This window comes from Homarus americanus, unplaced genomic scaffold (assembly GCF_018991925.1).
Source record: "Homarus americanus isolate GMGI-L3 unplaced genomic scaffold, GMGI_Hamer_2.0 scaffold30108, whole genome shotgun sequence".
Taxonomy (NCBI): domain Eukaryota; kingdom Metazoa; phylum Arthropoda; class Malacostraca; order Decapoda; family Nephropidae; genus Homarus; species Homarus americanus.
Window position 1 is genome coordinate 7,323,321 of NW_024748109.1, and position 15,752 is coordinate 7,339,072.

The 15,752-nt window shown below is 41.7% G+C and overlaps 3 protein-coding genes across 3 annotated transcripts; all 3 read right to left on the reverse strand.

Annotated features, from left to right (window-relative positions):
- Nucleotides 1-699: 699 nt before the first annotated feature.
- Nucleotides 700-1,825, reverse strand: LOC121880069 (U-scoloptoxin(01)-Cw1a-like). The gene is made up of 2 exons (XM_042387077.1): nucleotides 1,757-1,825; nucleotides 700-1,517 (listed from the first exon to the last, which is right to left on the reverse strand). The coding sequence occupies exon 2, from the start codon at nucleotides 1,511-1,513 to the stop codon at nucleotides 1,130-1,132; it is 384 nt and encodes a 127-aa protein (XP_042243011.1). The 5' UTR covers nucleotides 1,514-1,517; nucleotides 1,757-1,825; the 3' UTR covers nucleotides 700-1,129.
- Nucleotides 1,826-3,671: 1,846 nt separating this feature from the next.
- LOC121880070 (U-scoloptoxin(01)-Cw1a-like) lies at nucleotides 3,672-4,797 on the reverse strand. The gene is made up of 2 exons (XM_042387078.1): nucleotides 4,729-4,797; nucleotides 3,672-4,489 (listed from the first exon to the last, which is right to left on the reverse strand). The coding sequence occupies exon 2, from the start codon at nucleotides 4,483-4,485 to the stop codon at nucleotides 4,102-4,104; it is 384 nt and encodes a 127-aa protein (XP_042243012.1). The 5' UTR covers nucleotides 4,486-4,489; nucleotides 4,729-4,797; the 3' UTR covers nucleotides 3,672-4,101.
- Nucleotides 4,798-6,587: 1,790 nt separating this feature from the next.
- On the reverse strand, nucleotides 6,588-7,695 carry LOC121880077 (U-scoloptoxin(01)-Cw1a-like). Its single transcript, XM_042387086.1, has 2 exons — nucleotides 7,613-7,695; nucleotides 6,588-7,405 (listed from the first exon to the last, which is right to left on the reverse strand). The coding sequence occupies exon 2, from the start codon at nucleotides 7,399-7,401 to the stop codon at nucleotides 7,018-7,020; it is 384 nt and encodes a 127-aa protein (XP_042243020.1). The 5' UTR covers nucleotides 7,402-7,405; nucleotides 7,613-7,695; the 3' UTR covers nucleotides 6,588-7,017.
- Nucleotides 7,696-15,752: the final 8,057 nt, after the last annotated feature.

Genomic DNA, 15,752 nt, shown 5'->3' on the forward strand with positions numbered 1-15,752 from the left:
AAGATGTGTGGTTGCAGCCTGCGCTCCTGCCTCACCACATAAATCAACTCACGCGCAGCCAGCACCCAGCTCATCTTACTTTTCATCATCAAAAGCGGACGTCACCTTTTTCCTGCATGGAAAGAAGTAACTAATCACAAAGTACCTTAATATTCACTTAATTCATTTCCTGAATAAAATCAATACCAAGGCTTCGCTTTACCCATGGTCATTCATTATCCCATTAGTTCAATGATAAATAAATTTGTTATTGCGCTCATTTTATAACTTTAACACATGTAGTAAATAAATCAACAACATAACTCCGTCCATCAGTGAATCACTGTCCGCGTGTGTATGGACTGCTGAGATATACTACCATGTAGCCTCGTGTTTCCTAGCTGGATTCGGTAAAATGCTACTACGACCACATATTTGGCCGGGCAATCCCCAGTTGCTTAAAATAAGACGAATGAACAAGCTTTGTGTGAAATAAAACAAAGCCTAGGGTTGTTTTTGTTGTCCTTGTGGCGACATGTTTTTTGTGTATGTACTGCTACCATGGAGTTCTTATACAGGTAAATAAACCCAACAGCTGAACCTTAGTAGCATCCATTACACTACATATCATTCAGTCGGATTTACATATCAAAGTGGCTTACAAAGAAATCTTTCTTAAAGTCAATAAGGATCAGTGGTTCACACAATAACAAACAGAAGTCAATTGCTTGAAGTTTATTGGTAGAAAGTGACTTGAGCAAACAAAGTTTTTAATATGTCGTTGGTCGGAAATAAACAGATATTTACACAATCAACTGTTAATCCAAACAACACGCGACATCTGGCAACGCTGACCCATAAAGGCTTCAGTGTAAGATAATGTCCTACCAAAGATCATTGAGAGGCGAAGGATGGAAATATACTTTGAGACAGACAGAAGATATCCAAAAGAGACAGAAAACCGACATTACTGTAACATATATTGGGAAACATTTGCCAGAAGTGATGTTGGACAATCACTTCATAAGCCTGGTGCTACAGTATGTAGTAATACCTGGCTGTAGGAGGTGAGTGGACCATGAGGACCATTGTGACGGACTAGCTGGAGGTTGAGGGACACTCTTGGAGGTTGAAGGTGTAACTGAAACGCTTATCTCCTCTCGGAGATGACGCCGAACTCGGAGTTGCTGATATCGAAGAGGTTAGCGGCTTCCTCGCAGGGGAAGGCATCGTCGGCGTGGGAGCAGGTGAGGGACTCCTGGTTGAAGACGGTCTGGTTGCCGCACACGAAGGAGAAGTGGGCTGTCTCGAGAAGAGCTCCGGTTTCGTCAACGATGGGGTAACACACGTGGAAGATCTCACAGTTGTTGTCGACGTCGGCGTAGTAGCCATAGGCGCGGTTGTCGCAGGTGAAGGTGGTCTGGAGACTGCGAGCCCTCAACAGTGTCTCCGCTGCGTCAGGAAGAACGTAGGCCATACGGGCGGTGGCGACGGCGGCGAGTGCCAGAACGACGGCGAGAACAAGACGGGCCATGATGCTGTGGAGAAAAGTTAGTATTTCATAGTTGTATTATTTGTAGAAGATGAAAACCTCTGGGAAATAATATTATAAACACTGAACGGACAATTCCCTATTATTTTTATGAAAAGCTATTTTGTCTTCACTATTAGTAACCCCATGCGGTCAAGCACTGTTCACCAACCCTGCCTTGTTTCTCACTCAACATGTAATATCTTAAAACAAGTAAGAAGGACCATGCATGATTCGTGAGTGTACCTGTTGGTGTGGAGACGTCGGGATGACTGTATGTGTGAGGGAGCGACCAGCCCTTATATTCTCTGCAGCGTGACCCTGGGTGTGCCCTCCCTACCTCCTCGAGTTGAGGAACGCCCACACTACTCACCTGCCCTGTTGATACATGTCTGTGTGTGTGTGTGTGTGTCTGTGTGTGTGTCTGTGTGTCTCTGTGTGTGCGTGTGTAAGGCGACTTAGGTTATATTATATTAGTAATGATGTACCATTTTTAAACAACAAGCTATTAAATTTATGGGGTGAGTCTGGGTGGATTAACATAGCTATTAAATTTATGGGGTGAGTCTGGGTGGATTAACATAGCTATTAAATTTATGGGGTGAGTCAGGGTGGATTAACATAGCTATTAAATTTATGGGGTGAGTCTGGGTGGATTAACATAGCTATTAAATTTATGGGGTGAGTCTGGGTGGATTAACATAGCTATTAAATTTATGGGGTGAGTCTGGGTGGATTAACATACATAACATGACCCATAGCTCACACCACAGTTTGTTACATACATTACAGGTCCCATAGTTCACAGGTTCACAGACCAAGACACTGGCTGCTTAAATGTTGTCACCCCATCAGGCATTACCGTGATAAGAATAATCTACAAACTGTCTTTAATGGCCCCAGAAGAGAAATGTTTGCCAAATATATTAGTAAACAATAAATTCTATGTAGGTCGCTTTCTTACTACTTGACTGGGACGATAATGCGAAAAAAGTCACATTTTAGGCAAATCACCCCCGAAAAATCAGCTGGGTTTATTTAATGGACGAATCTTTCTAGCAGGTGGGATTATAAATGGTCTGTTCTGGGTTCCGGATATTGAATGAATTTATTGATTGTCTTTTAAGTGGTTAAGGCTAATCTTTATACCAAACAGTTTATCTCGTCTCTACTTGCCTATCTACCCATGGACACTCTTAAACACCACAGCAAATGCCCAGATGTAATGTTAAAGCTCATTATTTTAGTGCTTCTATGATTCACATCCAACCAAGATAATTTCAACCTTCTTGTCATCAATACTCACATGGATCTTTGTTAAGCATCATCAATATTGGTTTAGCTTTTAGCACAGCAATACGTGTGGGTTTGTGTGTGTGTGTGTGTTTTTTCTGTAAAGGTGGCGATGAATTACGTTGAAAAGGTTTTGAATACTTGGTAAATTAAAACTTCATTAATTTAAATAATTTCTACCTTTTCGAAAATAAGTTCTATGTATAACTATGACAATAATACATTACACACACACACACACACACACACACACACACACACACACACAGGCGCTCTTAGGACCCTTGATGGAAAGTGAAAGTGTGTCCCATAGGCATGACTGTCCGCTGGGGTCAGTGTGGACACAGCACATTGTATACCAGGTCTTCAGGAGGCAGTTTGACGTTACTGTACTCGACACCTTCAGGTCCTTGACTTATAAGTGAGGTAACCATTTACAACCTGGCTGGACTTTGAGTTCCGTGGGGTCAAACCAGCGAACCTTGAGACAGGAGGCGAGCGTTGTATACACTCGGCCGCCGCATCATGTGATATCATTCATTCTTAAACGACACAAGAGTGGTGAGTGTTGTCAGCTACCCACTCTACCTGTGTTCATGTTGTATACGTTACTGTACATTGGTAGTAGTATGATTATGTTTTTCCCAGTGTACATGTGTGTGTATACGTATGGGTATTTATTTATACCCAAGACTGTGTGTAATGATTTAGTTTCTATTTCTCTTCGTGTGTAATTAATACATTTACTAACAGGAAAAAGCAACCCTCTATCTTCAGTTGTATTATGGCCGTCATAATACAACTGGATCTTGTGGTCATCTTCCTCACATCAATAAGGATCAGTGGTTCACACAATAACAAACAGAAGTCAATTGCTTGAAGTTTATTGGTAGAAAGTGACTTGAGCAAACAAAGTTTTTAATAAGTCGTTGGTCGGAAATAAACAAATATTTACACAATCAACTGTTAATCCAAACAACACGCGACATCTGGCAACGCTGACCCATAAAGGCTTCAGTGTAAGATAATGTCCTACCAAAGATCATTGAGAGGCGAAGGATGGAAATATACTTTGAGACAGACAGAAGATATCCAAAAGAGACAGAAAACCGACATTACTGTAACATATATTGGGAAACATTTGCCAGAGGTGATGTTGGACAATCACTTCATAAGCCTGGTGCTACAGTATGTAGTAATACCTGGCTGTAGGAGGTGAGTGGACCATGAGGACCATTGTGACGGACTAGCTGGAGGTTGAGGGACACTCTTGGAGGTTGAAGGTGTAACTGAAACGCTTATCTCCTCTCGGGGATGACGCCGAACTCGGAGTTGCTGATATCGAAGAGGTTAGCGGCTTCCTCGCAGGGGAAGGCATCGTCGGCGTGGGAGCAGGTGAGGGACTCCTGGTTGAAGACGGTCTGGTTGCCGCACACGAAGGAGAAGTGGGCTGTCTCGAGAAGAGCTCCGGTTTCGTCAACGATGGGGTAACACACGTGGAAGATCTCACAGTTGTTGTCGACGTCGGCGTAGTAGCCATAGGCGCGGTTGTCGCAGGTGAAGGTGGTCTGGAGACTGCGAGCCCTCAACAGTGTCTCCGCTGCGTCAGGAAGAACGTAGGCCATACGGGCGGTGGCGACGGCGGCGAGTGCCAGAACGACGGCGAGAACAAGACGGGCCATGATGCTGTGGAGAAAAGTTAGTATTTCATAGTTGTATTATTTGTAGAAGATGAAAACCTCTGGGAAATAATATTATAAACACTGAACGGACAATTCCCTATTATTTTTATGAAAAGCTATTTTGTCTTCACTATTAGTAACCCCATGCGGTCAAGCACTGTTCACCAACCCTGCCTTGTTTCTCACTCAACATGTAATATCTTAAAACAAGTAAGAAGGACCATGCATGATTCGTGAGTGTACCTGTTGGTGTGGAGACGTCGGGATGACTGTATGTGTGAGGGAGCGACCAGCCCTTATATTCTCTGCAGCGTGACCCTGGGTGTGCCCTCCCTACCTCCTCGAGTTGAGGAACGCCCACACTACTCACCTGCCCTGTTGATACATGTCTGTGTGTGTGTGTGTGTGTCTGTGTGTGTGTCTGTGTGTCTCTGTGTGTGCGTGTGTAAGGCGACTTAGGTTATATTATATTAGTAATGATGTACCATTTTTAAACAACAAGCTATTAAATTTATGGGGTGAGTCTGGGTGGATTAACATAGCTATTAAATTTATGGGGTGAGTCTGGGTGGATTAACATAGCTATTAAATTTATGGGGTGAGTCAGGGTGGATTAACATAGCTATTAAATTTATGGGGTGAGTCTGGGTGGATTAACATAGCTATTAAATTTATGGGGTGAGTCTGGGTGGATTAACATACATAACATGACCCATAGCTCACACCACAGTTTGTTACATACATTACAGGTCCCATAGTTCACAGGTTCACAGACCAAGACACTGGCTGCTTAAATGTTGTCACCCCATCAGGCATTACCGTGATAAGAATAATCTACAAACTGTCTTTAATGGCCCCAGAAGAGAAATGTTTGCCAAATATATTAGTAAACAATAAATTCTATGTAGGTCGCTTTCTTACTACTTGACTGGGACGATAATGCGAAAAAAGTCACATTTTAGGCAAATCACCCCCGAAAAATCAGCTGGGTTTATTTAATGGACGAATCTTTCTAGCAGGTGGGATTATAAATGGTCTGTTCTGGGTTCCGGATATTGAATGAATTTATTGATTGTCTTTTAAGTGGTTAAGGCTAATCTTTATACCAAACAGTTTATCTCGTCTCTACTTGCCTATCTACCCATGGACACTCTTAAACACCACAGCAAAGGCCCAGATGTAATGTTAAAGCTCATTGTTTTAGTGCTTCTATGATTCACATCCAACCAAGATAATTTCACCCTTCTTGTCATCAATACTCACATGGATCTTTGTTAAGCATCATCAATATTGGTTTAGCTTTTAGCACTGCAATACGTGTGGGTTTGTGTGTGTGTGTGTGTTTTTTCTGTAAAGGTGGCGATGAATTACGTTGAAAAGTTTTTGAATACTTGGTAAATTCAAACTTCATTAATTTAAATAATTTCTACCTTTTCGAAAATAAGTTCTATGTATAACTATGACAATAATACATTACACACACACACACACACACACACACAGGCGCTCTTAGGACCCTTGATGGAAAGTGAAAGTGTGTCCCATAGGCATGACTGTCCGCTAGGGTCAGTGTGGACACAGCACATTGTATACCAGGTCTTCAGGAGGCAGTTTGACGTTACTGTACTCGACACCTTCAGGTCCTTGACTTATAAGTGAGGTAACCATTTACAACCTGGCTGGACTTTGAGTTCCGTGGGGTCAAACCAGCGAACCTTGAGACAGGAGGCGAGCGTTGTATACACTCGGCCGCCGCATCATGTGATATCATTCATTCTTAAACGACACAAGAGTGGTGAGTGTTGTCAGCTACCCACTCTACCTGTGTTCATGTTGTATACGTTACTGTACATTGGTAGTAGTATGATTATGTTTTTCCCAGTGTACATGTGTGTGTATACGTATGGGTATTTATTTATACCCAAGACTGTGTGTAATGATTTAGTTTCTATTTCTCTTCGTGTGTAATTAATACATTTACTAACAGGAAAAAGCAACCCTCTATCTTCAGTTGTATTATGGCCGTCATAATACAACTGGATCTTGTGGTCATCTTCCTCACATCAATAAGGATCAGTGGTTCACACAATAACAAACAGAAGTCAATTGCTTGAAGTTTATTGGTAGAAAGTGACTTGAGCAAACAAAGTTTTTAATAAGTCGTTGGTCGGAAATAAACAAATATTTACACAATCAACTGTTAATCCAAACAACACGCGACATCTGGCAACGCTGACCCATAAAGGCTTCAGTGTAAGATAATGTCCTACCAAAGATCATTGAGAGGCGAAGGATGGAAATATACTTTGAGACAGACAGAAGATATCCAAAAGAGACAGAAAACCGACATTACTGTAACATATATTGGGAAACATTTGCCAGAGGTGATGTTGGACAATCACTTCATAAGCCTGGTGCTACAGTATGTAGTAATACCTGGCTGTAGGAGGTGAGTGGACCATGAGGACCATTGTGACGGACTAGCTGGAGGTTGAGGGACACTCTTGGAGGTTGAAGGTGTAACTGAAACGCTTATCTCCTCTCGGGGATGACGCCGAACTCGGAGTTGCTGATATCGAAGAGGTTAGCGGCTTCCTCGCAGGGGAAGGCATCGTCGGCGTGGGAGCAGGTGAGGGACTCCTGGTTGAAGACGGTCTGGTTGCCGCACACGAAAGAGAAGTGGGCTGTCTCGAGAAGAGCTCCGGTTTCGTCAACGATGGGGTAACACACGTGGAAGATCTCACAGTTGTTGTCGACGTCGGCGTAGTAGCCATAGGCGCGGTTGTCGCAGGTGAAGGTGGTCTGGAGACTGCGAGCCCTCAACAGTGTCTCCGCTGCTTCAGGAAGAACGTAGGCCATACGGGCGGTGGCGACGGCGGCGAGTGCCAGAACGACGGCGAGGACAAGACGGGCCATGATGCTGTGGAGAAAAGGACTTTCCATTACTGTATTTATGTTATGCCATTTGGGGTTTTATGGTATGCAGTTCACAAAAGTATGAGACCATAAAGGTGTCATACAAACTCCTTATACTACCAGTTATGTATATAAGAATGTTATAACACAGAAGAACCTCCAGTGGCCTGGTCCACCTGAGTGTTAGTAGCCAGGTACTGAAATGACTAACCTGTATGGTGTGGTGATGTCGGGATGACTGTGGTGTGGAGTGAGGTGAAGGGGCGTTATATACCCGTCCGTCTACCCTGGGTGGCACCTTGTGAATGACCCCCCCCCTTTCCTTGTTACCTTCATACGGCTGCCATAACCACCGCCCTTGTCAAGTTTATCACTCCATTCCTTTACCATACACATACACGAACTATTACCACATCCAAAAAATATATATCACGACCACAAATAAACAAGCAAAATATAAGAGCTCAATGAAAGAAGGATAACTCTCAAACAGAAACACTAAAAGTTACGAGATGGTTGGTAGGGGAGAGAGAGGGCACCAGTATCCCGTAGGGTGAAGGTCGCAGCTTGGGATGTAGAGGCTGGTGGTGTTGCCTGGTGGTCGAGATGTGGAGGCTGGCTCGTTGGCCCTGATGGAGGACGCTGAGGAAAGGGAGAGCGACGCCAGCTAAGCTATACAGACGCCAGCTAAGCCATACAGACGCCAGCTAAGCCATACAGACGCCAGCTAAGCCATACAGACGCCAGCTAAGCCATACAGACGCCAGCTAAGCCATACAGACGCCAGCTTAATCATAGAGTACAACCATTCACAAGTCACTTAAGAAACAGGATTACTTGACGAGATGTGATACAGTTTAAGTGATTAGTAAGTGAATTTACCTTATATATGGGTTAAGTCATCCCATTATTTGTTCTGTGTCCAGTACAAAAGTAAATGAAACGATAGTACATAAGACAATTAAGATTAGTATTAGTATTTTTTATTGTTATTGTTATTAATGTTGCTGTTGTTAAGATTAGTAGTCGTAGTAATAGTAATAGTAGTAGTAGTAGTAGTAGTAGTATCATTATTATTATTATTTTCGTTGTTTGTATTATTATTAAAAAAAAAATAGTCGATTTCTAAACAACAAAAAACTCCAACAATGTTCCTTGCTCGAGTGTTAATGCAGGTATGAGATAGTGAACCAGGTGTTACTAATTGACCCATAACCCCACAGCTGCCGTTCGTGTGTTACCCTCCCCACCACCATAACACCAGGGAGAGGTTTCCAAGGATGAACACACAAACAACCTTTTCTAACACATGTACGTGAATGTTAATGAAGTGTCAAGATGCAAGGATACTGCAATATGCCTTCTCTTTCATTCTGACATCACAATACGTTTCATTCTACGGCTTTTTTGTATTTAATTTTGTTTTACTTTATTTTATTGTGTTATTTAGATTGTTTAATTGATTTTCTTATTATACTACTTCTTATATAGTGTGTGATACATACATACATACATAGATACATACATACATACATACACACATACATACATACATACATACATACATACATACACACATACATACATACATACATACATACATACATACATACATACATACATACAAAAAACAAGTTATTATCTAAAGGCTCCGAGAATAACACCTGAATAAAGTCGAAGAAAAAGGAGATACCAGTCAAACTTATGTTAATATTCTACTCTCTCACAGTTAGGTCAATATGAAGCTAAGATATACACTTTGATTTCATGTCCTTAGAGTTTTCTCCTAATATTACTTTCCTTGATTTTTTTTTTACAATATGTAGGAGCCATATTACATAGTTCCTATTATATGAGTAAATCCTTCTTACTTCTTCAGGACTCCTTCAGGGCGGAGAAGCCAAATAACGAAATCCCTTGACAGCTCTCCACAAGGGCGGAGCGTCGTCGGCTAGTGAAAGGATGTGGGGGCATGACTCGGCACTTAACTCTTGTCAGGAATCTTAAACACTGAAGAAGGAGAAAAAAATAAAGGTTCGACTGGGTGATGGTGTACACGAGTGTGGTGTGGCATTAAGTAACGACCCTTCCTTCTCGCCTAGCTAACCAAACCTAACCTAACCAGTATTCTTATTTAAACATTTCTAAAACAGTTTTTCGTCCTAAGGATATGAAAGTTAATATCCTCTTCTGCTGTCAGTCACAATAGGTTAAGTCAGGTCAGTGTTGTTGGTCAGGTTTTTATCTAGTCAGGTCGAGGATAATGACCACTGTAGGAGTTGTGCCATCTGGACATTGTTGTGAACCGGTTTTGAGAGTTGGTCATGGCACCGCCCAATACACACGGTGGGTGCTTTGTCTCTCTCACTGACCTATAATCACCTAACCTGCCTTGTTGACATCCAGGACTCTTGACCCGGATGCTTACCCATGAAGGATTCTGTAAGGACGCTCCCAGCAGATTCCCAAGTATTTAATATATAATCGGATATCATACATTAGGACTCTAGGAGACTGTGTGTGTGTTAAAGCTCGAAAGAGAAATATTGAACCAGCAACTGTAAACACCTGACGAACGCTGACAGTGACGGAGCACTATCCTCTTGTCTAAATACCACAGGGACAAAAGCTTTATTTACTCCTATACACTGAGGCAAAACTGTTTTATTTTATTATATAACGTTTCAGTATTCGGCTGCAGATGAAACAGTGGGTGACAGTGGGGCGGTGACGGGGCGGTGACGGGGAGGAGTGGGAGAGTTGGAGTGGGAGAAGGGCTAGAAGAGGAGAGGAGGGAGCCACTACACTCCCCTGACACATAACATGAACCGCGGGGTCTAGTGAGAAGTACCCCCCTCCTGACCCGCAAATATTCCTTCGTAAAATAAACCCAAAACTTGTGGCAATATTAACGAAAGATTTGTGAAATATAATTGGATTTTTCAACAAGGGAAAGGCAAGACTTGTAAGATTGTGTAAGAAACTTGTTGTTTTAGATAATGAGAAACAAACATACAATAAATACTAGTTCTATTGATTGACGTAAGATTTAATGAACCTGTTTTAAACCTCATAAGGGGTATTTAATCCTTTATTACTAGGATAATAGGATTTGGTTCAGCTGTTTGGTTCAGTGTTACTCAGTGGCGATTCTTACATTTATTGAAGATTCTTGATGAAATTGAAATATGTCGCAAATTCTGTTATTTAAAGGCAAGATAACCAAGATCTGTTTATGTTATCTTCATAGTTTTCGTTATATTGATGGTATTATCACCTTTCCCGTGCAATGATAACAGGAATATATATCTAAATTTATGATAACATCGATATTTTTCTCTTTCTTATTTTATGATAACAATGATAATATTTTACGAGCCATAAAAACATAAAACTATCATCTCTCATGTGTCTGTATGTGTATGTGTGTGTGTGTGTGTGTGTGTGTGTGTGTAATTTATTAGATACATTTGCAATCGCATGGTGCCTATTGTTAAATGTTAATGAGAGAGAAATGAACACGTGAGAAAGACAGACAGACAGACAGACAGACAGACAGACAGACAGACAGACAGACAGACAGACAGATCTTTCACAATCTTTAACAAGTATAGGTGAAACTGAAGGAAACCCTCAGTGTCAATAACGCCTTTAATACTGCACCTAATGCTAACCCCATGAGAGTTAAGAAAATTATACTAATAGACTGACATTATGTTAAGTAAATTGAGTGTTAATATAGACTACCATGTAAATAAAATAAGATAATACAGGAGAAGAATTCCTAGGTACAGTCCCCTTCACTAGTGCGTTTACAGGGGCTCGTCATATAAACATTCCACAAATCATTGAATTAAGATATTTGTTTTAATATTATTTTACTTTGATTCAATAATATATTTACTATTGCGAGTTTCCTTCTGTCGAATGTAAACGAACATAGAGCTGCTACACTATACAAAACCTGACGAGTCCCTGTAAACGCACAAGTGAAGGGGACTGTACAAACTCAAGAATTCATTTTGGCAACACTAACCATTATGATAAAATTAGCATCCACACAAGGGCAGAAAACACTTCAGGTCCTGTACTACAAATGACAAATGGGTGGAATATACCTCCTTGTTCTCACTACATACTCATAAAGGTACTGTATACGGTCTAGTATTTCACCTTGATTAGTAGAGTGCTTCTTCAAAAATGTTGTTCCCTAGGGTGCAAGAAAGCATTGTATTTGGTCTTGTTTTTACTCACTGGTAGCGTGATACATTACCAACTCGATAAACAGAATGAGTGTGCGTTTAGCTTGACGGAGCGGGCATTTGGAATCGATTTTATGAGGTGTAAATAGCAATATAGTGTGAAATTTATTCCCCGAAGGTAAGTGTATTGAATGTTTCATATTTCTTTTGTTTTTGTTTATAACTTTGTTGGTTCTGTTTACTATCTTGTTTATTATGGTGGCCTTGAACTCAGAACCTTCCTTACTCCTTCAGCTGGCCACAACACCTCACTCCTTCAGATGGCCACAACACCTCACTCCTTCAGATGGCCACAACACCTCACTCCTTCAGATGGCCACAATACCTCACTCCTTCAGATGGCCACAACACCTCACTCCTCCAGCTGGCCACAACACCTCACTCCCTCACTCACTCTCTAGCTGGCCACAACACCTCACTATTGTTCAGTTATAATCAGGGTGGACAGCATATACTGGTGTGACGGCCCGACCCTCGAGAGTTAGTGAAGGAACGCACGCACACGCACGCACATACGCACACACACACACACACACACACACACACACACACACACACACACACACAAACGACTAATTAATTCAGTAAACAACAGGTAACAATCCGGGATACAAACGATGAGTCTGAGTTAGAAGAAACAAGAGAGTAACGCCGCTCGTCTGGTCATACCGACAAACAGGTTCCTTGTGTGTAGGAAAGAGTGAGAGACTATATGGCTGCCGTAGGGGTCAAGGTAGTCATCTAGTGGGGTTTTTACAGCCTCTCCCTTGCTCGTATCTCTTCTACAGGAGGAACTTCCCTTTGGATTGATGGGAGGAGCGCCCCCAAGTATCATGTAAAACTAACACTTCATGATCGTACCTAAACCCAACTCACAAAAATCATCGAATATTTGGATAATAAATCATAATTCACCGCCATTCTTAAATAACATAGAGATTGGATGATAATATTATAACCAGCTTTACAAGTTACGCACGAGAAGTATTGACCAAAACTGCTGCTAAAACATCTGGAGTGGAGGACTGTGCTTACCAACTATCAGACAACCGTTAAATAAATACCTTGGTTGGCGGACTGATGCAGAGCAATACACATTACACCTTATAAGTTTACGTATATACCAGCTGAGTCATTGCCACACTCATCATTAGACTGTATCACTTTAATTCTATGTCACTGTATCATTGTATTACTTCTGTATCACTCCTGTATCCCTATATCCCTGTTTCACTAGCATCCCTGTATCACTGTATTACTCATGTATCACTGTATTGATCATCTGTTACTGTATCAATGAACTCATCACAAACTGTAAAGTCCACGCCACTTTTACTGTAAGCCACACAGTCTGGCAGCCTCGAAATTCCTAGCCAATAACTTCCCAGGCTGCAGCCCTCCCTCACCCCACCTCCAGAAACATACAAACCAGGCAACTACTCGGTGGTCAGCCAAGGTGTACCCTCGAACACGTTAGCCTGGATAAATAAATTAAAATGTATTTTCTTTCTGTTTCTAAAATTAGCCATGCTTTTGTTTTAGTTAAGAACATGATAGAATATATAACATGATGTCGGAGTTTCGTAAGAGGCCACTGGTCATTTTCACAGGATATTCCACCAATGAGCGTTGACCAGAGAGGCTGGCCTTCGCTGTACAGTGTGTCGATAAGGAGGAGGAATCTTGGGCAAGAGTAGTGTTCACCCAACAACCATGGCCGTATCCATGTGTGGCGCCGAAACAACACAAGGTAACATAACCATAAAGTTAAGAATGCCTCTAAAACATGTGTGTGTGATCACTGCACCCACTTGAATGGAAGAAACGAGGCTCTGACGGAAAGATGGGAGGGGTGGGGGGGGGCACTTTCTTATAGACAGCGACGGGACCACGGGCGACCACAAAGACGGTGTAGGATAAGAAGTGGGTCCAACGTCCACGTGAACGAGTGGGGGCATCACGTTGACTAATTGCTAAGGGAGGGACACCGACATCCTCAAAGATTAAGGAAAAACGTAACGTTCCTTTATAACTGTTGTGGGAGGCGAAGGACTCCAGACTTAGCTGATGAGTAAAACGATAACCAATGAATATGATAACTTGGACGTACCTGAGATATGGTTTGTTGATGTCCCTCCAAGAGCTGTTTTATCTCACACTTACCTGGAAAAGGAAAAATTCAGTTGAGATTACCTGCCGTCTATCCCACACACACACCTATATGATTATTAACACTTAACTTACAGGAACAACTAACAACAAGTAAGCTAAATGGATGACTAAGAGAACTTGTTTAATATGTCCACAACACAACAGTAGTATAGTTACCTTGTGCTGGTGGTCGAGGGAACCCTGGTGCCGTACAGGGTCACCTCCTGGCACCGTCTTGACAATTTTATGACACCTCATGACCCTGACGACACCTTGCCGTAATCTATGACACACACCTTGCGATAGTTCAAAACACTTTGCAACACTTTACGACATTAATGACACTTAGCGAGACTTTAAAGCATTAATGGCACTTTATCAGAACTACTGGCTCTTAAAAGCACTTATTAAATTTTCTGATATTACATGAATCATTGTGACGTAGCGTGACACTATATGCCACTTTACGACGCTTTATGCCACTCTTATGACACTTATACTGGTGTTTTGGACGCCAGCAATTACTTTGTGACACTTAAAAATCTTTATAACACAAACACTTCATAACACTTATAAACACTTTACGTTACTTACTCACATTATATTATACATGTGATCACAACAATTATGAAAACATTACGGCACTTAAATCACTTTTTGAAACGTAGACCACTTTGAGACACTTTCAGTATAACTACTTTAGGACACTTATAAACACGTGGTGGCACCTGCAAACACTTCATAACACTTACAAACACTTTATTACACTGGCAAACACTTGATGACACTTTTTAGTCCTCGTCAATTTCAGTTTCTTCACAGGCTATTTGTTTGTCTATAAGCCATCGTGTTCGTCCTTACCGCCACTAAGGCAGAGGCAGCACTGTATGCCCTGTCTTGCTAGAAGCCTCTGTTGATATTCTCATAAATCCGAAACAGCGAAACGAAGCAGATTCAAGACCTCGTCCCAGTGCTGTAACGGACTGAGTTTGGTCGTGTTTTACTCATTTGTTTCTCCACACATGTAGCTTTATAAGGTATAAGGCAATGTATTACACAGATTATGTGCCAATATTACTGGTCGCACAATGGCTCGTTTTGGGATGGTTGAGGCTCATGTATCGAAAAGCTGTTCCTGAGCTCTCGAAGCACTTACGTCATCGATGTCTCAAAGTGATGTCAGTTAACTGGCGACAAAATGTATCCCAAATTGTTTATATTGTTTATCCCGGTTTAATTGCTTATTAAATCAATTAAACAAACGGGAAACAAGCGGAAATGATATAAATTTGCATTGAAAATAACAAATAATCAAATAAAACATTTTAAATTATTTTCTTATTCCGAAAGTCAACGGTTTCGAAGACGTGTGTGTTGCCTGAGGACGATCAACACAGACCACGACTAAACCAATGCTGCCAACAGTCTCCACACGTCTGTTTCGGCGCCACACATGGATACGGCCATGGTTGTTGGGTGAACACTACTCTTACCCAAAATTCCTCCTCCTTATCGACACACTGTACAGCGAAGGCCAGCCTCTCTGGTCAACGCTCATTGGTGGAATATCCTGTGCAAATGACCAGTGGCCTGTTCCACCATCATGTTATATATTCTATCATTTTCGTAATTAAAACAACTGCAAAGATAGGTTTTAGAAAAAGGAAAAATACATTTTTAATTTATTTATCCAGGCTAACGTGTTCGGGGGTACACCTTGGCTGACCACCAAGTAGTTGCCTGGTTTGTGTGTTTCCGGAGGTGGGGTGAGGGAGGGCTGCAGCCAGACCTTCGCATGGCTTATAACTGGCGTGGACTGCACTACATAACAAGAGAGAGAGAGAGAGGGAGAGAGAGAGATTGATCCATACTCACATCCACTCACACCGTCAACATAGCTGCATAATTGATCGCAGTACAAACTTTCCAAAGCCTGAG